Source organism: Haemaphysalis longicornis, unplaced genomic scaffold, assembly GCF_048455015.1.
Source record: "Haemaphysalis longicornis isolate Haplotype H1 unplaced genomic scaffold, Haemaphysalis longicornis Haplotype H1 scaffold_2, whole genome shotgun sequence".
Lineage (NCBI taxonomy): Eukaryota > Metazoa > Arthropoda > Arachnida > Ixodida > Ixodidae > Haemaphysalis > Haemaphysalis longicornis.
In genome coordinates, this window is record NW_027526295.1 from 220,087,694 (window position 1) to 220,113,567 (window position 25,874).

Consider the following 25,874-nt stretch of genomic DNA (forward strand, 5'->3'; position numbering starts at 1 on the left):
TACCACCCCAGGACAGAAAAAAAAAACGAAGAACGACGAGACAGATCCGCTGTCTCGTCGTTTCTATCCTGGTTTGTCGCGGTCGTTTTCTTGAAGTACACGTACTCGCCTACTGTTTCCAACATTTCATTGCCTACCTAAAGCCTCGTGTTTTTTCATGCTGATTGAACATCACTTTCGATTTGTTTGTGTTGATTTTCAAGCATGCTGCCATACGTTCCGAGTACACTTGGCAAAGCATGCTCTGCAGTTCCCTGCTGCTTTAACTGAACAGGACAATGTCGTCTGCAAACCTTAGGTGGCTGAGATAATCTCCATTAATTGTGAGCCCTTTTTTAGGAATTACACGAAAACGCAACTATTAACTCGTTTCCTCGACAACATTCTGCACTAAATCAAATCTGTTTTCTGATGAAGTCGGGCCAACTCAAAATCCAGTAGAGTTTCTCTAGAGACAAAATAAACAAGAATCTGAGAAGGTGATTATGTTTGCTTTTAAATGCAGAGCATTTCTTTAACTCACATGTAGCGTCCGCCGTGCGTCCGCAACAGCTCAGCGTGCAGGCGCGCCTTCTCCCCCACTCCTCCTCTCCCGCATCACGCTACCCTCCTCGCTCTCAACAACAGGTCCGCACCCCTCCCCCTACACTATATAAAAAAATAATACTTACCGGCGCCAGGTTTCGATCCCACGACCTTGCGGGCGGAACGCAAGGTACATGGTGCTCTACCCACTGCGCCACAAAGCCGACACAGAATGGAAGGCTACGAACGCGCCTTATATCCTTGACTCATTCAAACTACGTCAAGAAGCTGCTGATACAACGCATTCACTACCTGTGGGCGGAACGCGAGGTACATGGTGCTCTTCCCACTGCGCCACAAAACCGACACAGAATGAAAGGCTACGAACGCGCCTTATATCCTTGACTCATTCAAGCTACGTCAAGAAGCTGCTGATACAACGCATTCACTACCACCAACTCCCCACACACTAAACGTTAACGCAATACACCCACCCCCTATGCGACGCATTTACTCGAGTCCCCCTCGCGGGGAGATGGGCCCTTTTTTTCTGTCAGTGTAACGCGCGCGTTTTCTTGTTGCTTTTTCTGCAAATATGCCTATGTCTTTCTTTCCCCTTTGACTCTGCAGTGCCTGAGGTTTAGGTTTTTGACATTGCGTAAGCTTGTTTCCCGGAAAGCTCCTTCGTTCTAATTCATGTTTACATTCTTCCTTTGAAAGTGGAAGCTCGCCAGGCGCCACCTAGGCTCCCAGACACATCCGCCAACATTTCCCAGAGAGAAAATCACGGCATAAAGTTCCCTTCACCCCTGCCCAACCACAGTCTTTTTGGGCAAGCCGTTAAAATAACAACAGAGACTTGGAATCTCTACAAATTCACCGGACGTGCCAGTTTCGAGAACCAGGTGGTCGCAAGGGCTGCTGTCAGAATTCTAAACAGAGCAGAACATAAACGACAAGTAGAGAGGAAGTAGAAAACAATACAAAACAACAGAAAACGAAACATTCAAGATGGCGCCCAAATTCTTGCGTACATCTGTCCCCGAAGAATGACAAGATTTTTCCTTTCTCTCTACTGCTTTGCGGCGTAGTACCGGCTGCGCTTCCTGGGTCGATTTCTTGTTGGTGGAGTCACTCCCATGCGTCCATTCGATGCACATCAGACCGGCCACCATGCCCCCTACCATGGCGCTTATTTGTATTTGGCGCGCTTTTGTGCTTGCCCTTGGCTGTCTTGCACGATCGAGCGGTGAGCCGACGGGCCCCAGCCGTCGTTCATTCATCAGGTAGCGAGGAAGATCGAGGCGCAAAGTTGCCAAGGAAAAGCCGACCCGGATCACGCCGCGGCTTTCATCGCAATGTTCGACGACCGTGAGCGCCGTTATAGAAAAGAGAAACCCGATCACGGCGAGGCTGAAGTTCGGGCTTTGGGCCCGTTTGCATCTCAGTGCGGGTTGGGAAACCACCGTGCACTCTTTTTATCGGCATGGGCGCGCTTTCGAATGGCTGCATTTCCCGGAGACCGTGCTTCTAGAGCGACTTTCTCAGTACACGCGAGCGGTGTAGAATTCCGCGCTCGGGAAATGGGTGCGGATGGATACTTTTTCGCGGTACCACAGACGTTTTTACAAAGCACGCAAGAAGAGAAAAAATTTTTTTTAGCTCTGTCAGTTTTGGTAGCATCCGCGACACTTCGTGCCTTCTTCAGTTATTTCTTTCGTAGCCGACACACTCCCTACCACTCGGCGTCTCTGCGTCCTCCTTCTGCGTTAGTGAGCGGCTAGTGTGGTGAACATTAGTAAGTGGTGGCCCTTACACTTCTGCGCCCCAAGGCGGGGAATAACGGTTGAGATTAGCGCATGCTATGCGCCATGGCGGCACGGTGAGGAGTGCACAGCTGGGACTTGTCAGGGCCTTGATAGTTTGTCACGTATGCTTCCGCTTGACTCTGTTTTTTCCTTAGTGGGGATCCCGACTGTGTGCTAGAATACCATGATCACACCTGATGGCCAACGGAATAGACAGGGACATTAAATGTTCCTTTAAAAAAAAGCGGCGCAACAAATTTTGTTGCGCCGCTTTTGAGAATGGAACAGTAGTGTTGTAGATAAGATACATGCATTCAAACCGGTAAGTCCCAAGTTGTCTACACCGCTCATTTCATTTAGAGCCAACTGGTTTCTTTGTACATATATCGGCTATTTCTATTAATACAGCCTTTTATTGTGTGGCGAAAGTGTGAGACATCGAGATTTACTCAGACGAACTGGCCGGAATCATCGTTGATTTCATATATAAATGCGTACGCATTTAAAACTGCGCACATGACCTACGGCGCATGAATAGCTTGGGTTGATTGGCCGGCTCGGCGACTCAATGGCAATGCCTGCTAAACATGCTAGTGTGTGATGGGTCCCGAGGGGATGGAGATGGCGGGAGAAAAAAGAGCACAACCCATTTCGCCTATCCTGCCCCAGTCATGAAGAACTCACCCGATTTCTGTCCCCGACTTCAAGACACGTGACTACTAAACGAGGACGCCTTTTCCATTGGTGGTGGTTGCAAAATCGACCACCACCACCATAACTATCATAGTCATCATCATCACCTTGTGGTCGTAGTCATCGCCACTGCCATCAGTTGCTTCATGGAAAGGGTGTAAGGGCACTGCGCTACACGAGTAGGTATAGCGGGCACGGGACACCGTAACACTCCCTTGCAAGCCAACGCCCGTTATGCAATTTTTGGGTTACAGAACAACATGAGATTTTTTTTTTGCTGTGTGGTTGTATTGAATGACCCATTGATCGAAAAATCCAGCGTCGACGTTGCCCGTATCAGTGAGTAAGGCCCAAGGTTCTGATCGCCTGCGAGCGCGGGTGTGCTCTGCTGTGGCGTCCACGTTGACAGCGACGCGTCATGTAGCCGTGAAAGCCACTACGCATTGGCTGCGAACGCGAATATGCGCAGGAAGCAACCCAACTTACTGCTGCCGACGCATGGGGGGAAGGGGGGGGGGGGGAGACGTGGTAGTGTGGGCTCTACGTTAGGCCTAATGATCCGCGCAACAGTTTCACCGTTGTAAATACTCCCTGGACTCACCCAGTGGCCCAGCAGTCACCAGCGAGTCAGGGCACTCCGCACATCGCACCGCCGCACTCATCGCCTGTGTTGCCGTGCTGCTTCTCTATCTCGGCACCCACAGTACTGGAATATCCGTTCGGCGCCATGACATCCCCAGAACGTTCAATTGGGTATCAAAGCTTTCGAGTTCACGACCATTAATTAAAAGGTGCTTAGGTGACTTCGGGACTTTTTCGTTTGTGTTTTGTAGGGATCCTGTGTGGCTCAGGGTGCTAAACGCTTAGTTTAAGGGCTTTGTTTACAGCACTTGTCGATCGGTGACCATCGACGCATCGTCCGCATCGTTCAGGCATCGTTCACGGCATGGTACTAGGAAAGTGAGGAAGCCAGATTGGAAAATTATCTCATGTTGGGGTATATCAAAAGCTTTTTGCAGCCTACACTGCGTCTTTCTTGCTTTTTCTTGCTCGATTTTAAGTATTTCGTGCACTTTTTCCCGTTGTTTCTGGTAAATGCGACTGTTATATTCAAAATTAAATAAAAAAGAACCTAGATTTTGCACTAATGGGGATGACTGGCTTATCGGCACTGATTTAGAAGTGCTAGTAAAGCATAACAGAGAAATTAAAAAAATCTAAATTGCACCCCCTCAAGGCAGTGGCGCAAACTACGACCGCCCACACTGTTGTTTTGATTTTGTAAAACAAAAAAAAGTTACTGCTGCCAGCAACAACTGTTGTTTTGATTTTGTAAAACAAAAAAAAGTTACTGCTGCCAGCAACAGTCACAGAGGGGAGATTATTAATAAAAATTATGAGAAACAAAAGGAAAATAGCAATGAAAACAGACTGTGAAACGAAAATAATTTGGATTCCCTAGCTTCCAGCCCATGTCATAAATTTACGATTAAAAACGTGCAAAACAGCGCTAACTGACGGGACGCAGAGTAGAAGACACACAGACGGCGCTGATTAACAACCAAACTCGCTTTTACCACGCACCAACCAGCCCACTTGTTTCCCGTTTTACGATTAAGTTGTTATAAGACCAGTTTGCTTATGTTTTACTGAACATCGCCATAGCCATCTTCGAAGATAAAAAGCTTACTGTCAGGTTACGCGCAAACTGTGTCATCTATATAAAACCACTGTCGACACAACGATTGACTTAGTTTCCCTGAACGCTAAAGTGAGCCAATTTAAGCGGAATCATTGCGTCGTAAGAAACAGACGATAAAAGCTATGATCAAGATAAGGGTGATAGTTAGGAACCCATAAAATATCACCTCCTCACTTAACTACCATAGGCGTCAAATCCTGTATTAACGTACAATGTTTTCAGGCTGGCTGTCTAATATTTTGTGGTCCAGAAATGTGAAGCCCAAATTTTCCGCTAGCCAAAAAAGTGAAACCCGAGAGGAGGTGACCATGCAAATCAGTCTCATTTCCACCTCGTCCTTCGGGAACCTTTTTATCTTTTCCCCCATTTCTTCATTTTCCTGCCAACTACTATTGATCCAGTTAATTCTGTCTCCTCCTCCTCATATCTACGTGTTAACCTCCTCTTAAAGCTTTAGCCAATCACCGCCTACTCCTCGATCTGCGCATTGATTTTGGATGTCACAAAAACTTGTGTTGACACTTTGTGAGCACAAAGTCTCAAGCAACTAGGCTGAGGACATCAAAAGTTTAAAAAATAAATTTGGAACGATGTCACTACGCTAAAGAAAGAGAGATAGCGAGAAATATTTTCATTTGTAGAGCGGAGGCTGATGTGCCCTGTGCTCAGGAGTGATACAGGCACTGAGAGTGACCGATTGCGAAAGCAGCACTCCCGCAGCGTCGATCGACGGTGATGATATTGCGTATTTCCGATTAAGCGTTCCAGGACAGCGGCAATGATAGATGCGCTATTACAATGCCTCTTACATCTTTCAAGAATCTGCCCTGGGGACCACGGCGGGGGGGCGGTCAGAGTCTTAAGAGAGCGCGATTCCTATAGGCGAAATGCAATGCTTGTTCCGACCAAAATCCCAGCGGGCCCGCTTCGAAGTGCCTGCGTCTGCAGGGAAATGGTTGTGGCGCTGATTTACGTGGTTTCCCCATTGGCGTACCTATTTTGGCAGGAAGGGCCTTCTGTCCCCGAGCCTGCCCAGCCTCAGCTCTCCGCAGGGGCCCACGCTAATAGATAAAAAAAAGCAGAAACAAACGTATACATCGCGGTAGTCTGCTGTTCTCACGTTCTTTGATGTCTTTATGAATACAGAACGCAAGAAACTGCCGTGAGGCACGTGGCCGGATAGAAAATACGTGAGCAAAACCAGCAACATAAAGTCAAGGAATCTTCTGTCTTTTGAAGTCAAGGAATCTTCTGTCATACTAACTGTACTGCTCAAGTTCGCCATCGACCATTTCAAAAACGTCTCTACGTCATCACCAGACATAGTGACGCTTTCGCCCTTTATAATCAGTACTACGGGTCCACGATATTCTGAAGATGAACGGCAAACTTCGGAGCGAAAAAATACGCAATTGTTATTACCTAGGTGACAGTATAAAAAAAAGTGGCAAAAGAAACTAGCTGTAAGACTGTGCTTAAATCCGGGGTGTCAGGGAAACCTGGCTCATGTTACGACAGTAAAGTTGCGTACATAGTACATAGGTATGGTTAAAGACCAGCTATAAATGTAAGATGCCAGGCAGGATGGGCGTGGAATGCTACCAGTAATAAAATAATAAAGTGATGCTTTCCTCGCTGTAAAATTTCGCGCCAAGTAAGTTATACGGTGGTTGTTTACAACAGTTGATACGGCCCCATGCTGGTAGTGGTGTCAAGCGCTGATAATTAGGCGACAAGGTACATTCTCTTACCTAGGTTGCCTAACTCTACGTTCTGGAACGAAAAAAAGGGCCAATAAACCCGAAGGGAAGCAATACCCCAAACCAATGCAAGCTATGGCGTTGGCGAGTATGACCATTCCTTCGTTAACGAAGGATTGCCCACACCTTCCTTTTTTTTTTCCTTTTCTAGTTTATGACGACAGTGATTGAAAACATCTTTACGATCCCTTTCTGAAGAGAGTTGAGAGAAGTGCGTCAAAACATTCTTTGAAAACATTCTTCAAAACATTCTGTCAAAAGTGCGTCAAAACATTCTTTGAAAGTGCGTCTAAGCGTTTCTGGAAGGGCGTCCAATCCATCGTCAATCCTTCAAAGACCCAAATCGGAAACGAAGAACGAACCCATGCGACGATTTTTTGCGCACTAAGTAAACGCATCTACAAACTATCTAAACGTATACGAATACGTGGTTTATGCGGTAAAGGTCTACTATTGCACTCATTCTTTAGGATCGATGCGTGCATATGTCGTATCTAGAACCGTTACTTTTTCGCGATTTTCAAGTAACCGTCTTGACACGATGGAAGCCCGGTTTCAAGCACGCGCCACCGCACATCGAGATATCTTATCAGACCTTTTCGGTGGACCAACCGGTGTATGGGTAAATACATTAGTTTTTTGACAGGAAACCATCGGTCCCACTAAGAAAGCTTTTGCTTTAATATTGCTTTGACTTGCTTTGACTTTGACTTTGGATAGTATGCTCGCTGAACAGATATCGTAGCGAGTTAACAGCGCACGTTCCAAAAAGCGTTCGCACTTGCCTTCTTGCTGAGCGCTCGCAATAGTACCCTAACGGATTCTCAACGGTCAACACGAGCGCCAAGGGATTCTCGAGAGATCAGTGTGCAACCATTTCCCAAAAGAATTTCCGACAGGAGACGGCAGGCCATACCTCGAATCGCGGACTTCTCAAGTCAACGCAACGGTCAAGACAATGGCCATCGCACAAAATATTGAAACGGCAAGGCAGCCGCCCTCGACCCCCCCCCCCCCCCCTCCCCGCCCCCCTTTCACGAATAAACAATTAAACAAACAAAAAAAACTGACAAAAGCATTGAATGGCTCTTGTTCTACTAAACTGCCTTGCAAGGCCTGGCGACTGCTGCCGCTCCGCTTGAGTTGCGCAACAAGTTGGTGTAATCCAGTGAGAATGTCTTTTTTTATCGGCTTGCAGTGAGCGTGCGACGTGTGCCATGTCAAGGAGTTAGCACCCTGTGATTATTGAAGGCGGGGTGCAGAGCGCACCTTATTGGTAAGGGATCGAATTTTGCTGGCGCAGCACGACCTATAAAGCGCCTTTACCACGTTTAGCGGCTTGGACAGAAAATACAGCAGGCTTATTCCAACGTTGCGCTCTTACGCACCGGAAACGCTGCTGACCAAGCAAAACACTTGGGTCGTGCCATGAGTCGGTTTGAATACTCTCCGTATTAATGTTTGTTTACCAGATAAACGTGGGCTGCTGCTTCGTGCTTTTGAATGCCGTATTCCGAGCTTTCTGTTTGACTCCATCGAAAATTTATTCTGGGCAGAGTCGTTAGCCCCTGCATCAATTAAACTCATTGTTCTTCAGTACAGATTCACCAGTGGCAGCCTTAAGGTCATGCCTTGAAAAACATCTTAACAAGCTCCGCCTTTATGTAACGGCGTCCAGCCGGGGGGAGCAGTGCGTTCGACCGGTCGAAGGAATACCGCTGAGATGTGTGCGGGGCCTCTAACAGGGCCCTTTTGGTAAACAAAGGAATCCCTTTCTCTCCGTTCTTCCTTTTTCTTCTTCGTGGGTCATAAATCGAGCCTTCTAGACAACAATGAGAGGCGGTGCCTGCCTTTCGCAGTCGCCGAAGTGATAGAGCACGTGGCTCGAGTCAATCCTTCACTGGTTCCCTCACCGCTCTGAGATCACAAGCTGCCTCGAAAAGGCCGAAGTGTCAGTTTAAAAGCCCCTGTGTCCTGACGGATCAGCAAAGGATTGGGCCGAAACACTCGGCGCTAGAGGAGTCAAAAATACGGCGGGTAGACAGGGGGCTCGTGGCATTCTTTTGTTCTCTGTTTTCCTCTGAGTAAACAGATTTTTTAATATGATTGTTTTGTTTCACTGGTCCTGACCGCACATTCACGATGCTTCACATGATTCTAAGAAGCTACAGCGGCTGCCATACAAAATGGTCAGCTCCTTCAATCTAGTATTTATGACTGAATGTGCACAATAATATGAATAAATGCGAATTTCTGCGAATTTTTGACAGTCTACAGCTCCTGAACGTCCGTGCACATTATGGTTCATCCATTTCTACAGATCAATAAACTCAAAATGATAATTCTAGTCCATAATGATACTTATGACTCCTGAACAGCTTCAAAGACAAATTTTGGTCGTGGTTTCCTTCGCATACTGAAAGCATGTGGTATTTTGAATGGGAGACTTCAATGAGAACCCGTAAACCTTAAAGAGCAGAAAAATTGACGATTAATACTGCTAACGCTGTCTCAATTAGCTTTTGTAATATTGAAGGTTAAAAAAAAGTATACTTTAAATAGAGAAGAAAAATTATAAGAGACTCTTTGGGGGTTTCTGGGGGGATTGAAAGCATATAATGAATCATCACGGGAAGACAGTTGCAGTGGGTGACCTTTTGTGTCGTTTAAGAAACAGCATCTGCATGACATGACCAGTATGGGACCGCTCTTTGGTGTGATGAAGAAGTAAAAAATTTGTATTTTATTTCGTTTGATTTTTACCGTGGTTTAAGCAACGTGAGCCTATTTACGCTTTATTAAAAATGCTTATTCGAGTAATTCATGGACTTACAACTACAGGAAAATTCTGGTTTTGTTCCTGAACGTTTTGTTTATGGGTTTTGAGAAAACCGAACTCGGGGGCCTTAATGTTTTGGGGTGTCGTGGAGAAACTTCCATTGGCGGTAATGACATGGAGGAAGAGCTTTTGTTGTGGTTCTGAAATTGTAACCGACTGCAGCAGAAGTCTTAAGAACGTGTTGGTAGTTAATGTGGAAGTGTTTGAATGTGCCGCAGTGCACATCAACTCTAAAATTAAGGATTCCGAGATCATCCATTTATAATAAAGTGCCTAAATGCTCTTGTGTCACCTCCAAAATGATTTTTCGCGTAATTTGCCTCGGGCATAACAGCTTGCTTTGGGTGGGATATCACATTTATATAATGGCTCTGCATAGTTCCTCAGAGATGGAGGCAATCGGGCGTAGTTCTATAAAAGTAGCTACGTGTAAGCGTCAAATACCAAGAATGAAATAACCATTGCTACAAAATTCTGGAAGAGGACTTGAGTTGTGCGGTCGGTTTATGTTGACACAAAATTTGCAGCGTCGTCCACAATGTCGAGGGACGCCATATAGCGTTGAAACAGTTTCCGGAAAACCGATGCCTGCTTTCGGAAAACGCTTGCTCTCTTAATTTTTAAAGAAGGGCAGGTTTTCTTACAGCTTAGCACGCAATTAACACCAAAAGGTAAAAGATGGCCTTCACAATCTCCATAGACGATTTTGTTACTGCAGACAGTGTAATCTCTGTAGTGCCACGAAAGCAGCTAGCCCCAGTCAGTAATGTTCCGGCTGTTCCTCTCTCCGACAGGTGGCGGAGACGGAGTCCAGGTGCTGTCCCCGCGCTGCCCTTCCGTGTGGGACTCGATCCACTGCTGGCCCCCAGTGGAGGCCGGAAAGATGCTCACGCTGCCTTGCCGGGAAGTCTTCGGGCGTCTCAACTACACGCAGCACGACGTGCGCTGGGGCGCCGGTGAGTCACGTTGCTTCTTTTCTGCTCCTTATCGAGCGCTCGAGAAGCTCAGAATACGGGCCATTGTTTTAGTGGATTTCTATAATTTCGCGCTCAAATTTATTTCATAGGTGTAGCGCTATTAGGCTAATAGATGATATAAGGGTAGGCAAAAAAGAAATAAGTGCCCGGTGGGTCGTGTCCTCAAGCAATTCCCAAGAACTCCTTGCTCCGCTCGGGGACATGCCCCGTCTTAAAAGTGGCGATTATGCCTTCTCCATCTCAATTTAAGTCAAGTAGCAGTGCAAGGTGCTCTTCATAGGCATGCTCGTTAGAAGTGCTTCGTAAAGCTTCATAAGTGCTCCCTTAACACCGACATCACGGATTTTCTTTTTTTACACTACGACTTTTCTTTTCGCCTGATATCAGGCGACAAGAAATTTGTAAAGAAGACCGAGATAACCGGGAGGAGGAGGGCGTAAAACTTTATGTCGTCAACAATAATTGAGTGGTTAGGTTAATGATCGCCTTCTTCTTGCCTTCGAGAGGTGGCCAGAAGGCCTCGCTTCATGGCGACTTCCAAAGCCCGGTTCACGGCCTGAATTTTGGTCTCAGGTTCAGAGCTTGTCACCGCAGTCTCCCATTCTGTTTGGTTAGAGAGATGCCATTAGGCTTTAGGTTGGAGCTCAGGGCATTCACAGAAGACGTGGGCTGGGTCGGAAAAACGGGAAACAAAGTGTGGACATAAAACGACATCGAAAAGCTCCCTCGAATAAAGAAGAACATAATCAGTAATTAAAGCATGAAGGCAAGCTGCTGCTTTTTTGTGTCGCTTTCTTTGCCCTTCTGATTTTGCACCGTTACTTAGAATGAACTACCACTACTACCCGAAATTTGGTACGTTATATATATATATATATATATATATATATATATATATATATATATATATATATATATATATATATATATATATATGCGTTTACAGCGACCAGTCATTATGTGCCAATATTTGTCAGGGTCCTCCTCTATTTGAACATAGCAACGGCCAAGGACAAAAGGCGGTAAGTGGAAAAGAGCCACGCGCAGAGGTAAATTTGGACGCGGCTCATTCGCTGCGTCGTTGCGCCACGTGCTAGGAAGTGCACGTTGGTTGCAGGGGCTAGCGCCTCGAGGCGAATAAAGTCTATTCACTCCCTCACTCGTGTCGAACGCTGTGTCGTCGGATATCGGCCCTTAGCCGTTTTCGCTCAGAGGAACGTGTTACGGCACATCCGCGAACACATACGCAGCACGCGTGCCGGCAAGTCTCGTCTGAGACAGCGAAACCGGTCACGCTATTTCCTGCGTGTGGACAGGTCTATATCGGAGACGTGGGTCTGCAGAAAAGGCGAGCTGAAAGAGACAGCTTGGTTCCGTGTTTGCTTTGAGGCCAGAGTTTGCTTTGATAATCTACTCCCACAATTTTACGCGAAGCTTATTACTCCAGGTCAAACCCAGAAAACGATTCGTTCCTCGTAGCGTCCATCTGACCTTCAAGCTCAGCCAAGGTCAAGCCAGCGCCTCGTGTGGTGGCGCAGTGAAAGCGTCGAATCGCTCGTTCGTTCCAAAGGGAGGGGGGCGTAGAGGGGATAGGAGAAAAAAGTAAAGCCGCGTGCCGTAAGGAAATGATACAAGGAGGAGCGGGCTGTATCCAAGTAAACAACGGGTTAGCGCCGACAGCGGCGATTGCACCGAGCAGCGTTTGTGTTTTGTTTTGCGGTGAACTGTGTGCCCGTTCCCTGCGCCCTCTCAACGCGGTATCCGAGTTATCACTCGGCAAAATGGGTTTAACGCTGCTGACCGAAGGCGAATTTCTACCCAAGTTCGGTGCCACGTCTATGTCATGTGATAAAAACCTTCGCTGGCTGTCCCCCTTCACAGAGTGAAATGGCTCATGATTTTTTGTCCCTTTCTTACATCTCCTCCTTCTGACACCTAGAAATATAAATGAACTGGATTTGAAAAAGTGCAGTTCGGTCACCCAACGCTCCTCAGCAATATACTTTTTCCCGGCGGAGAACAAAAAACAACTAAAGTTTTCGCTGTAGTTTTGCATGGTGCAGTGCAGAGGTGAAAGCTGCGGCCACGCCTTACCGACCTCATTACTTTACGCGCGCTGCCTTCGCATTGTGCAACCTAAAACCCCATTTGCACATGCGAGCCTCCGCTGTTCCCAAGGTCGTGGGCGCCGCACTATTCTCCGACGCACACAGTCGAGCCAATTAATCACGGAAACCGCGCCTGAAAGGAGCGATTAACTGAGCGGGCGCCATTGTGCAAAACTATTTGTCAACAACTTCCAGCTTCCTCACATCTGTTTTTCTTCCGACGCACCGTCGTCTAGGCTACACTAATGAACAACGCTGGCATTATTTTCTTAACGCGCCAGCTTCTGCGGAAAGGGGATACCCTACTGCAGAGAAACGTTGGACGTTCCCAAACCGGAAACTATTTCTGCGTGACAAGTGCGTATTGGCTACGTTTTAGAATCAGAGGGTACTTAAACTTGACTGCGCGTCCTGATGTGTTAGTGAGAACTGTATACTTTCAATGCGAAATCGATAAATGGCCCATTCTGTGAGTAAGACGGCACCCGGTGTCGGCGATTGGAGTCTCAGGCAGAAAAGCGACTCCTTGAGTAGCGTTAGCCTCGAAATAGAATAAAAACACAAGTTAAGGAGCGCGCTATTGCGCCTGCTCAGAGCCACGTGGAAAGCGTAGAGTTGCAACTGTGAGTCTGAGTGCGCTGCTCGGAGGGATGTGGAGATAGCACGCGCCGCCTCTGACCTGGCCCAGCGGCGAGACCGCAACAATTACTCGCAGCACCAAACCGGAAGGTTTGGAGCTGCGAGCTCGCTGCGGTAATCGGCGGCTGGCGTGGATAATCAAATTTAGTCATGCAACGTTTGAATATCATAATCGCTCCCATCATGAGCTCCTGGGAGGCTTTTCTACTAGGGTTGCCGCGGTATAGTTTAATCTAGGTGCTATTTGATAGTGTTATTTTCATCGAACCAGGCAGCCCCCCAGACCAGGATGTGTGTGTGTGTGTGTGTGTATGTATGTATGTATGTATGTATGTATGTATGTATGTATGTATGTATGTATGTATGTATGTATGTATGTATGTATGTATGTATGTATGTATGTATGTATGCATGCATGTATGCATGTATGCATGTATGCATGTATGTATGTATATGTATGTATGTATGTATGTATGTATGTATGTATGTATGTATGTATGTATGCATGCATGTATGCATGTATGTATGTATGCATGCATGCATGTATGTATGTATGTATGTATGTATGTATGTATGTATGTATGTATGTATGTATGTATGTATGTATGTATGTATGTATGTATGTATGTATGTATGTATGTATGTATGTTCCTTTATTCAGCCACCCGGCCAAACGATAAAATAATTCTGAAATGAGAAGTTTATGTGCGCCAAGCCGTTCCAGATCACTAAATCTGGTACCCTACTTTCTACTTGTCAACAATGTTAAGCAAAAAGAAAACATTAGGCCTATTTGGGGTAGAACGTTAATGCATAATTGCAATGTTCTTTTAACTCAAAACAGACGTGCGCCTGATATCTGCGATAGCAAATGTAAAAAAAAAACACGTTGAAAACAATATTTTGACCCGGAAATAGACAAAGCGCCCGAGCCCAAGCCTAGACACCGTGGCTGCATCCCACGTTCAACAGTACCCAAGGCCCCAATAGATGTCGCACGAGCAGTGGAACGCGGGAAAATTGAATTAACTTTAGCAAACCTACTCCTTGTTTATAGTGGCAGAATCGAAATGGAGAGTAAGAGCATGGGAGGTTGGCTTAGGATAGAAGCGAGGCCTTTACGTGGCAGAGGCGGCAGAAGACGATCTTCTTTCGACCGCAGTTGCAGCGAAGTGAGCCGATATCGCGGCCAATTGTTTAATGACGAATTTTCGGTTAACCTTGGAATCTCAGCCCGCGTCTTGCAATTCAAACTTTAAACACAAAATACACTCGTAAACAAACACATTGGAGGCCTACTTTCGATACGCGCTAGAACAGGTACTGGAAATAGAAAAATTGCATTTAATTTGGCTGGAAGCACTCAGGCACACATAAATAAATCTTTTTAAGTTATTTTCATCATGCTTTAATACTCAACCCGAATGGATTTGTGTATTTTGGTGGATATTTTCCGACTAATATTTTGTTTACTTGAAATGCAGGCTTTCATACCGGTCAGAGGCACATTTTTTTAGAAAATCAACGAGAACTTTGTAACCAAGAATACTTCTTTTTGCGACCTCCAGGCCTCTGCCGCAGAGGTCAGGCGATAGGCATTTGGCGCAGCGCTATTTACAGCATCACATCGTCCTTCTGGCAGCTGCGTCCTATGTGTCAATAAAAACTTGTCATGGACACATTTAACAGCACGGAATCACGTCTTGTCAACCGCTAGAAGCATTCGTACAGGCCTCGGCTCTATAAATTTTTTTTCTGGCAGCTGGCTGGAACACTGGACGTTCCGTACCGGCAAAATTCAGCGGCTCGTACTACTTTGCGGCCGTCTTTTTTTATTTCGGGCTAATCTCCCCAGGCCAGCGCTTCCATAAAAGCATCTGCAAACGTTGCCTCGGTGTACCGGTACGTTCACAAGGAGCGTTGAACGGTTACTGACAAATAAATTTTCCCACCTATATATATATATATATGTGTGTGTGTGTGTGTCTGAAGCTTAGAGGCCACGGCTTCATGCTCTCAATTATACCGCACGAATAAGAAGGTAAATGCAGATACAAGAGAGACAAACCTAGAGATGTTGCAGAAAGTAAAAAAAAAATCAAAGAAAACGCGATGTGGCGAAACCAGGAAAGTTTCGAGTGTGCGCTTGTTTTCGTGTTTTTTTTTTGCGCTTGTTTTCGTGTTTTTTTTTTCTGTACGGTTTTTTCTCCGGGCATGTCGATTTTAGTATTGCGTAAAGGTACCGACCTTCAATGACGCCAAAAAAGAAAAAAAGGTCTACCTGGAGTTTTTCCTCTATTTTCTTTCGTTATTGTGAAGGCTTCACAACCAGGCGTATTCATTGAGTTGGCGGTTCTGAGGCAAGCAGCGAAGGGGTAGGCGGGAACTCCTGGGTCTTAGAGCAGTGCATTATAAGTATTTAACCTAAACGAAATATTGGCCTAGCATGGTGGCCGCTGTTGTTGCAGCATAATAAAATATGCCAATTTGGGCACTAGCAAGGCCATGCAAATAAGCAACGCGAGTTTAACACAAGCGAGTGGCACAGTTTCTTTATTAGAATGATGATTTTAGTATTTAATCATAAGCACATATGTTCTTTCGCTAAAATAAATGGGGCCGGTTAGCAAATGGGCATTTAGAGAGCAAAACGAGACATTCCCTTTGGCAAAAGTTGGTTATCCTTGTGGCTACATTCAAAGCAACCGCAATGAGAGATTATAATTCATGAGCTGTCAGCGCTCCCGTACAGGAATTGAAATATTCAGAGGCTGTACCTCACCTCTTCTTCAGAAATCCTTCCCACTGGAATATTTTTAAGCTGTTACAGCTACATCTAGCCAGGGCGCTTTACTCGTCGTTTCCGGTTCCTGGCTTTCGGGCAGAGAACAAAATATTCAAAAGCAATGGAAGAGGGGAAATCCTTTGTTCTTTTGGAAGCTCCATCTTCCACGTTTAGCAGCCGCCAGTTTCTTTCATGTCTCGTGGTTCTTGTTTTGTGCGGGTGTGTTTTCTTTTTTATGAATACTTTACTGCCGAAGAGAATTGGTGGCGGAGCATTGTTAGAATGTGAAACTACTTGAAAATTCGCGTCTGCACGGTTCCACTGTACGTGTTCCGATTGAATATGAATCGGAATGTGCAGCCAATGCTCAACGTAAAGAGTGGCTCGCGTTGTTTTCACCGAATGCACACTGTGCATACGAATGAGACACCAAAATAAAGAAAAATGAATTGGCACACAGCCCTTATTTAAGTGCGGTAATATGCCCAACGACATGAAATTAACGTATTTCTGCCGGTAGAGGTTGGCTCCCCTCTCACAGAGGAAGGCAAGAAGGGAGCGGTGGTGAGTTCCCCAGAGTGACCGCTGCCCTGTCACGTCATCAAGCAGCGGATCTGTCGAAATACCAATGAAAGTGGCATTACAAATGAACGATATATCCACTTCGAATTGAAATTTGACGATACTTTACTTAAAGGGGTACTGCCGGGGGTGCAGTCCCAAGGGTTGCAATAAACGAAGCACGATTTTTTTTTTTCTAATTTGTGATTAAGCCTTCTTCTGAGTTATGTAGCATAATGATCTTTGCCAGAGCTACAGTTTCATGCTTACAGACAAACATGCGGTTGTGCGAACTACGGCGGTTTTGTGATGCGGCTGCAAGGGGAAGCACTATTAAGCTTCACGGGTCGGAAAACTCGGCGTTGTTTAGCGCTCACGGTGATTTCTGCCAAAAAGCCTCGCGGATCGCCGCGAACAAGGAGAAGGCTGAGTCTTGGAAAGAGGTAGCCCGAAGCGAAGGTGGCTTCCTTTATATTACACCAAATAAACTAAAATAAAATATAACAAAAATGTCTTGCGCGAAGGATATGCTACAATTTTTTCGCATTAAACGCACGTACTCGACGTAAGGGCTCTGAGGATCTTTTTTTGCAATAAAATACCGACTGAAAATTACTCACGGGTATGTGTAGTCGCTTGAGCAGTCTAGCATCATACAATTTTTTTATTGCTTCGATAATACACGAGTCACAGCCTTTGTCTGTAGACATCGCCCTCCCGTAAAAGCCTATGCATTTACAGCAAGAATCATTCTGAATTGTTTGCAGCTCCACGATATATTAAATAATCAGGACAAGTGAATAACTCCGGGCTCAATGATAGAGTCGTATCAACGACCAATTACACTTTGAATTTCAACAGGATAGGTGTATTAAATTTCAAGCTACAGATCAGCAGCATAAAAGCTGGCTTCCCCGCGAAGCGACTCCTAGCGACGGAACAAGCCAAAACGAAATCGCGACTGAGCCATACACAGTTTCGCTATAAAGCAACGTAAAATGCATCAACCTTATACGCAGCTTGACGTCCAAATCAACTATGTCGCAAGGCGTCGCGCACATGTCAGAATATGGACGCGTGTAATGTAAACCAAACCCAGTAGCTCAAGTTTCGGGGCTCAGACGATGCTATCTGCCTCTGGGCCACTCATTGTCTCCAGTACGCCCGCAAGGTGCTTTTTTGGGGGAGGAACCACTCACTTCCGATGCCTCCACTGCGGGCGCGACGACAAACATTGTTTAACCTAATTTGTCTCTGTCCTGGGTTTGCCCGTAACCACCACCAAGTTTTAACTTTGGGTCACGCGCTCGAAACTGAACTTGAACATCTTAGTCGCGTCTACGACGATCCTGCTATATTGGAGTTTATAATCCCGTAAGCCCTCAGAAACAGGCATTACAAATTAAATAACTTACACGAACTGACCATGCTCTACTTACCATGAATTCCTACAGCGGGAATTGTGGATATCCTATGACTTAGACAGAACTGTGTGCGCTTTGGGAATAAGACTACGAGACTGGAGCAGTGCTAATGTTGTGATTTGGCCCCTACCTCTTCCCTACCCCTCCCTATTTACCTCCTGGCCTAATGACCACTAGCTTTATTGACTCCCCCATGCACTCAATAACCTGAGGCGCCTATAAATGCTACCGGACGGCAAAAGGTAAACAGGAGACATATAGTTTAGTGCTTTTTTGAAACAGACCACCATGCCTTGTTTATCATCGTCGGCACAAATTACTGCTTATTGTAAACACATGGACACAATAACTCCGAATCTATGCGCAATAAAATCCACGCTTTGCTTTGAAAGCTCACAGAAATTCGCGGGAGCTTCAGATATTAATACGGACAAAAAAAAAAAGCCGCCCAAGACCATTAGTACATTCGAAAAAAAAACCTATATACAGAATGTTGGTACAATACATACAATACACGAGAGCCTTGAAAAATTTTCTTAGAAGAACTGCTTACTCGATAGTGCTCAAACTTTGGTCGAGAACCCAATTTGTGCGTAATTTGTTTCCTGTATTAATACAGGCAACCGCATCGCCCTACTTATTGTTGTTCTTGAAATTGAAAGAAAACCTATTTTCGTATATGGGTGCAGATTAGGCCTGTCGGCCTCTTTTTACATTTAACGGTATAGCAAAACGATCATTCTGACCCACTTTCCACTTTAGGCGAAAGCTGGCTCCTATTGGGTTGCTAAAAAAACACGGTGCTCTTTTTAGCTGAGTTTTTAAACGGTGCAATATTTTGGTGCGAAGGTTGCAGCTTTTGATGAGTAAACGTTGCTTAAGAAGCCCATCTTTCTTTTTTTTTTCTTGCAACCAGAATAGTTAGGCAGGACTAGACGTTACTTTCGAATGGCCAGAAACTGCTCTCAAAATCTGGAGGAAAACTCATTTTTAAATTTTAGACCTATAAGATGGAGAGTTCGCTGAAAAATTGAAAATTAGAAACCAAAGGTTAGCCCGGGATGTTTATTAGGTTCGCTGAATTTTGAGAACATCATTTTGAAATTCGGAGCCAAAGTGTGCTTAGCTGCTCAGTTGTCACTGATACTAGAATGGACTAGCATTCGCGATTACACCGTGTTATTTTAACGGAAAAATTAAGGGACAAAAGGGTCATATGTGTTCGCGGAGTCATCTCCGGGAAATTGAGCGTGGATATTGCTAAAACTTTCTAGAGAAAAAAAAACAAAAGTCCTTACGTGTTTTTTATATGGCTGTGCTTACAGCGACAATCCGTATTCCAGTAAAAATACGGCTAATTCATTGCTTGAGTCCAGCCGCGAGGAAGGTTGCACATAGGACGAGTGAGTAAGGGCAGAAACCAAAAGGGAACGAACGTGGCCAGAGATGACATCTTAATAAGCCCAGCTCCGTAGCAGCGTCTTACGTCAATCCAAGTTGCCGCTCAAATGATCATTCTGCCGGCGAATCTTTACGCCTCTCTGGAGCCCTTCCTAAGCGGAAATGCGTCCCGCTGAGAACACACGGGTGGTTGCCCTGGCCGGGTGCGTTCAATAAGCGGTATGCGACCTTGGCATTGACCTATCTTCGATCGAGTGAGGCTACGCAACGATCTTTATATAGCGGTAGCAGCAAGCGTGGTAGCAGAGATTGCGCATCACGCTTATTCGCGCCATTCGTTCACTCTTTTGTGGTGACTCTCGTATATAGGCGGGTTTCTGGTTTTTACGAGTGTGTCCAATTACAGGATGGTTAACTGATAAACCACGCGCCCGCTTGCCAGGGTACCTGCTTGCAGGAGAGATCAACAAGCTTGAATTGCTGAAAAGTGTGAAATTTTATAGGCTATAAAAGCTTACTCAATTAAGCCCATTATTGGGCCCAGAAACACCTACTCAGGTGTTCAGGTGTTCTCCTAATCTCTAAGAAGGCATTAAAACTGCCGCTGCGCATAGAAATGATATCTATGACAAGTGGTGCACGAACGCAGTTACGTTGGACGAACATGTCGTTCGACGACAGATACATCGAGATGTTCCCACTTTCGGGATGTTCAGGGGATATGCATCATGTGTCCAGCAAACACTCACGAGTAAAAAAGACTATTAGCCGGCTCCTGTGACTGAAACGAAACGAGGCACTTAAACACTTAAATTGAACTTTGGTGCGAACAACTGAGCACATGCGGCTTTAACTTTTTGTTCGTGCTGCACTTCAATAATAATATGGTTTACTAATGCACCCCGCAATGAACAGTAAATAATGTCATTATAATTGTATCGATTAGCTGCGGGCAAGAAGTTGGGGGCCTTGGAAGGCGCGTTGAAAAGAAATTTCAGTAATTTGACGGAGCCGAAGGAACGCACTTGCTAAGTTTTACAGTCACAAGTAAAATAATGGTCTCCCAAATTACAGTTGAAACAAGAACATTCTGGCTGACACACAGAAGTAGTGCGTAATGAGAAGGTGCGACATAGAATGGAAAGACAGAGAAAATATGCTGAATAACGCGAGAAAAAATAATGGGCGTTGTTACAACCTAGCTCCGTCGCCTTAGTCATATAGTGGTAGCGTGGTGGACGAACCGCGAGCAGAAGCGATGCCTTGGAGTTTACGACTAAGAGCCGAGAACAAAACGTAGATTTCCTGAATGGCAAGATTAACAGCGACGACACAGGAGCAGCATGAAGTCGACGGGCAGAGCGTCGCTCTTGGTTCAGCCCCCAATGTCGACTTGCGAGAGCGACTAAGAGGGTGAAATTTATGCAGAGAAGCGGCAAAGGTTACACCGCCTTCAGTTGATTGCGCGGATCTCGAACAAAGTACAGACACACAAGAATACTCTTTCCCGGTCTCGTGATAGCCGGCGCACGTTGAGACTGGCAGAGGGAAGAAATGAGATCTCTGCAAACGGCGTCCTCTCTCGCAGATTCAAGTTTTAATTCGCACCCTGGTAAAACAGCTTGTTTTGAAATTGCCGCGGGCGTGATTCATCACCAGCGGGGACCTGCGCGACGGACACGATCCTGCGTTTCGTAGCTTGTTTGAAAAATGTGGACTTTGCCGCCAAGCACGCGAAGATTTTCCGCATTACACCAAAGTTTTAGCATGCGCGCACAGGGTAGCGTTGCGCTGAGTCGTAACAATGTTTTAACACAGCGGCTAGCGGAATCTCACGCTACGGTGGCGGGTTACTGGGGCCTGACTGCTCATGCACGCGCAGCGAGGGTGAGGAGGTCGCCCCTCAGCGGAACGAATGCGCGGGCATGGCGAGAGCAGGTCCGCGGAACTAATCCACCATAAGCAGCTGAGCCACTGAGCAACTGAGCAACTGATCAACTAAAGTGCCCAGTCGAGTCCGGGTACCCGCCACCGTAGCGTTAGCGGACGCTACCCGCTATGCCAAAACTCTCTAGAGTTTAACGCACCGACGCTACACCTGGACTATGAGGCTGGCCGTAGTTGAGGGCTGCGGATTAATTTTGGCTACGTGAGGATCCTCAAAGCTGCCGAAATGTCGACACGCGGGCATTTTCGTTTATCGCCTACATCAGAGAAAAGGCCGTCGCGGCCTGGATCGAATGACTCAGCAGCACAACGCCTTAGCCGCTACCCGCCCGGGTGGGTAAAGAACGGGACGAAGGGAGATGGCCGCGTGGTACTGGGGAATCGATAAACCACTTTGAGGGTAAATGTCGGAATAATCTCCCCTAAGGCAAGAGAAGCTTGGAATCATCGGCGAGTTTGTCCGTGAGCAGAGGTTCAACAAAATGATGATGACGATGATGGCAGTATAAACAATTCTCTCTCGGTCACATTTTTCGCGCTGTTGCCGAAGCAAACCCGCTGTCGGACAACGAAACGATGGGACTTCCGGATTGGGGTGAGCACACTGCGGGGAGCATCGCGTTGTGCTTCTTCTCTTGTGTCTCACTTGTCTTAGCCTTGAGCTTGTCGTTTTTCTTTGAAAATTTTATCCTATCAGTTCGTGCCGACAGTGGGAACATTTTGTCACGATTGCACCGCGGGTAACGACGGTGTTCTCGAGTAAGGGGCAATCGATAAAAGTGCCCCGCAATTCATGACTGTCGCAGCTAGTTTCTTCACCAAGAAACGCGGCACAGCGCCCCGACGACTGCCCATTTCTTTGCTATTTTTTTTCAAGGTGGCATTTCAGTTGTTAATGCTTTCCTTTTTACTCGGGACGCATACGCGGCCACATCACATCGTCCGATCGTCCATTTCTTCCGGTCGTTGGAAAAGGCCCGCTCCCACTCTGACAAAACGTGTCCTGGCTATGTTTCCTTGGCGTTGAGTAGAAGAAAAGCAAAAAAAAAAAAAAAAACGCGAGAAAGATTCTTTTCGAACTTTGGGCTTACCCGTTGCACCCGTATTTCCACCTGACATTCACAAATAAAACGTTTGCTGTCCTCACGGCGCCTTGCCTTTGAACGACGGCACTCATGCAGGAGAACCAAATGTCTTTCTTTTTCCTTGATTCGCTCTACAGCTGCTTAGCATGTCATTGGACGAAACTAGGACAGGTCAAGCAACTGCATACGCTAACAATGTGATAATAAGTCAAACATTTTCTTCTCCCATTTTCAATACTTTGGAAACATTTCAAATGCCTTTAGTGGAGGTTTTATTCAGCCTGTTCGACAGAGTTCGGCACCAATTCGAGCAGTCTGGGCATGGTGTTTCGGATGCTGCTAGGTGCACCTGAGGCCCTCGAAATGTTTCCCTTGCAAAGAAGTTTCAAAACACTGTAGAAATAAGCAGCTAGCCTCCGTCTAGTGTACTCCGCGTGAAAATAAAGTCGACTCTCGTTAATTCGACGTCCTATTATTTGATCTCATTACTTATTTCAACCAAAACTTGAAGGCTCCTTGGAGCATCCAGCTACGTATTTTTACCAGGTTGGTTTTCTTTCCCTCTCAACTCGATCAAATTTTAGAGCTCTCACCGAGATCGAATTGTCCCTGTGCAGTGTGTTTCCATTGAGTAAGGTAGTGGCTTTCCTTACGCTCTACACGCATCCTGTGATCAGGCGTGCCGTTAAGAAATTGTCTTATCTGCCTAATCTGGGCGAATAGGTGCTGCGAAAAAAATAGAGACGATGGCCTGCAGGCAGTCGGGAAGGCCAATACAAAGCCGGGTCTTGCGATCAAGGCCGACCGCCTCTATCATGGCTCTCGATGGGCCAGTGCCTACACCTGCGATAGGAAGTTTCATGACATAACCCTCGCAGAAAACTTTCCTGGTGCCTATTGTGACTTTTCTGGGGCGCCAGTGAGACGAATGCATCATCCGAACATCAGGAGCGAGAATACGAAAAGGCCGTGTTGTGGGAATAACGAATAAAGTAAATGAGATAGGCGTGGTAATGCGCAAAAGGACAACGACGTAAACAACCCGGTCAAGAAAGGAACATGGAGGGGGCGAATAGCACAAGTACAGGTGTGGGCTGCCGCACGAGAGAGAGAGAGAGAGAGAGAGAGAGAGAGAGAGAGAGAGAGAGAGAGAGAGAGAGAGAGAGAGAGAGAGAGGGGGGGGGGGGGGGGGGGGGGGGGGCTACTGGTCAAAGGATCAGCCTCCCAGCTTACCCCGTAAGCCGATGGACATCACCCGCATACTGAAAGGCACGTGGGAGCCGCGCTTACCGGGTGCAACTCAAATGCAGTGGCATTACGACTGCTGCTCGCATTCTCATCTATCGCTTATGAGTTCAGTTTCGTTCATGTGCAGCTTGTGGCCTAAAAGAAAACGAAAACGCAATATGCGGGTGTAAAACGCTCAAAACAACTGCGCTGTTCCGAAACTAACGTAGAGACTGGTTTTGCGTCCTTTTTAAGTGCGAATGCACTTTATAAGCGACCCTGGATTCCGGTGACGGCCGTCCGTCCACATAGCAACAGCTGCGGGTGCGCGCGCTCCTCGTCTTCCTTGGCAACGGGGGGAGATGGGCGACATAGCACATACCCACGTGGGGGATTGGCCAGGAATCTCCTCGTCTTCCTTGGCAACGGGGGGAGATGGGCGCGCGCTGCCTGGCCGCTGACATGGCACATACCCACGTGGGGGATTGGCTAGGAATCGTGCGTGAGAAGGGCTAATGCACCCGCTTAAAGGAGTACTGACACGAAATTTCAAAGCTGAGATCCGCTCTAGCAATGAAGTACAACGACAACACAAATAGGTGTCTGTGCATGGCACATACCCACGTGGGGGATTGGCCAGGAATCGGGCGTGAGAAGGGCTAATGCACCCGCTTAAAGGAGTACTGACACGAAATTTCAAAGCTGAGATCCGCTCTAGCAATCAAGTACAACGACAACACAAATAGGTGTCTGTGAATAAATGCATCTTTCTTTCTTTGTAGTTGTGTGTGTGTGTGTGATCTCTCTTTCGCGAACATTACCGAACCGCGCAAATTCAACTCCTGCATTTGCACTTTCACATTCTTCCCCTCGGGGAAATGCGGGGAAATTTTTATAATACAGAGCTTCACGACTCTTTCGCAGGTGGCCGTGGGCCACGTTTTGAAGTTTCGGAAACAATTTTGAATAGATTTGAAGGATTTTCATTGGAAGGATTTGAAGAAAATGAACGATTTTATAAAGCTATGGTTTCACAACTTTCATCGCAAAATAAAACGCTGTTGCACTTTTCTTAACCGCAGAGCTGTCTAGGCGGAGCTTTGTCCGTCCGTCGCACCAAAAAACTGCGAAGCCTCAAGAAAAGAAATCTAGTTGGGGAGGTCTCGGGAGTCGAACCCCGGACTTCTACGCCATGAAACCGGCAACCTAACCTCCGGGCCATACCAAAGGGCCGAGGGGTACGGGGTTAGCAAGTGCGGGAAATAATAATATTTGCAGCCGATTGGAAAGAAAAAAAAAACGATTCCCGCGGCCGGAATCGAGTCTGAGTCTCTCGCGTTATCAAACTGATGTCTATCTGATTGAGCTATAATCGGATTCCGGGAGCACAGCATTTCCTTTGGGTTCGTAGCATGGGCGTTGGCTTTGGACATGACTGCGGTTCTATCTCGTGCTTGAGCGGTCCACTTCGGGAGAGATGTCGAAGCCTGCGGACGAGACGATCCGGGTTTGCCAATCATGGAGAGCTTGCAGCGCAAGTTCGAAAAAAAAAAATGTGTGGTGCAAGAGCCGGGTCTCCGACGAAGGCAGAGTGGCCGCCCGCTCTGCTGTTCCTCCAGCTTTGCACCATTAGTGCAAGCTGCGCCATTTTTTTACTACAGGCTAAAGTTATAAGCTGTTTTGCATTGATTATCTCCAGACAGACTTTGCATCGCCCCACAGAAAGCTAGCAAAGCATTCGCCCCTTAAACGGATGCTTAAATTCTTGTCCATAGAAGTTTCATGGGATCACAATGTCCGATTTCAATAACCCAGTGTGCACTGTTCCTCTATTCCTAGCTGAAACATATTTAAAGTAAACCCAGATTCAATTCTGCGCGCTTTACGTGGAACGATGGATAAGCATTTACCATCGGGTCAAAGTCAACATTTCTTGCGTACATTTTGCCTTGGGTGCCACACGCATTGATGTTCTCTCACCTGTTTATTGCGTAAGGGCTACGACAAAATCCGGTTTTTTTGCTTGTGGGCAAGTTTTACAAGATACAGCGATAAGGCTTTCCACCTTCTTATCACAAAACGACGAACTAGTCATGAAGCTATCGTAGCAACCGAATGAAAGGATGGTGTACAGGTATATAGCACGAGATGATAAATTCCCGTCCTATGAGAGGCGACAGAAAATGCAAGCACGTTTGGTAAATAAAACTTCAGACGAAAGCTTGTTAATCATGTTTCTTGCGACGTCTTATATCGAAACAGAAAACGGACATGTAACAGTCTGCAAGAACACATTTAATGATGATAAATAAATATCTGTTGAAGTTTGAATGGTTAAAAAGCCACAGTGTAACCATCCGTACTGCCTAGAATGTCGCATTGTTTACAAACAC

The 25,874-nt window shown here is 46.3% G+C and overlaps 1 protein-coding gene across 1 annotated transcript in view; it reads left to right on the plus strand.

Moving 5' to 3' along the window:
• Positions 1-25,874, plus strand: part of LOC144169957 (corticotropin-releasing factor receptor 1-like) — a 172,844-nt gene that overhangs the window by 92,755 nt on the left and 54,215 nt on the right. The window contains exon 2 of the mRNA XM_077699420.1: positions 10,122-10,283. Coding sequence (XP_077555546.1) covers positions 10,122-10,283 — 162 coding nt within the window. The remainder of the gene's footprint in view (positions 1-10,121; positions 10,284-25,874) is intronic.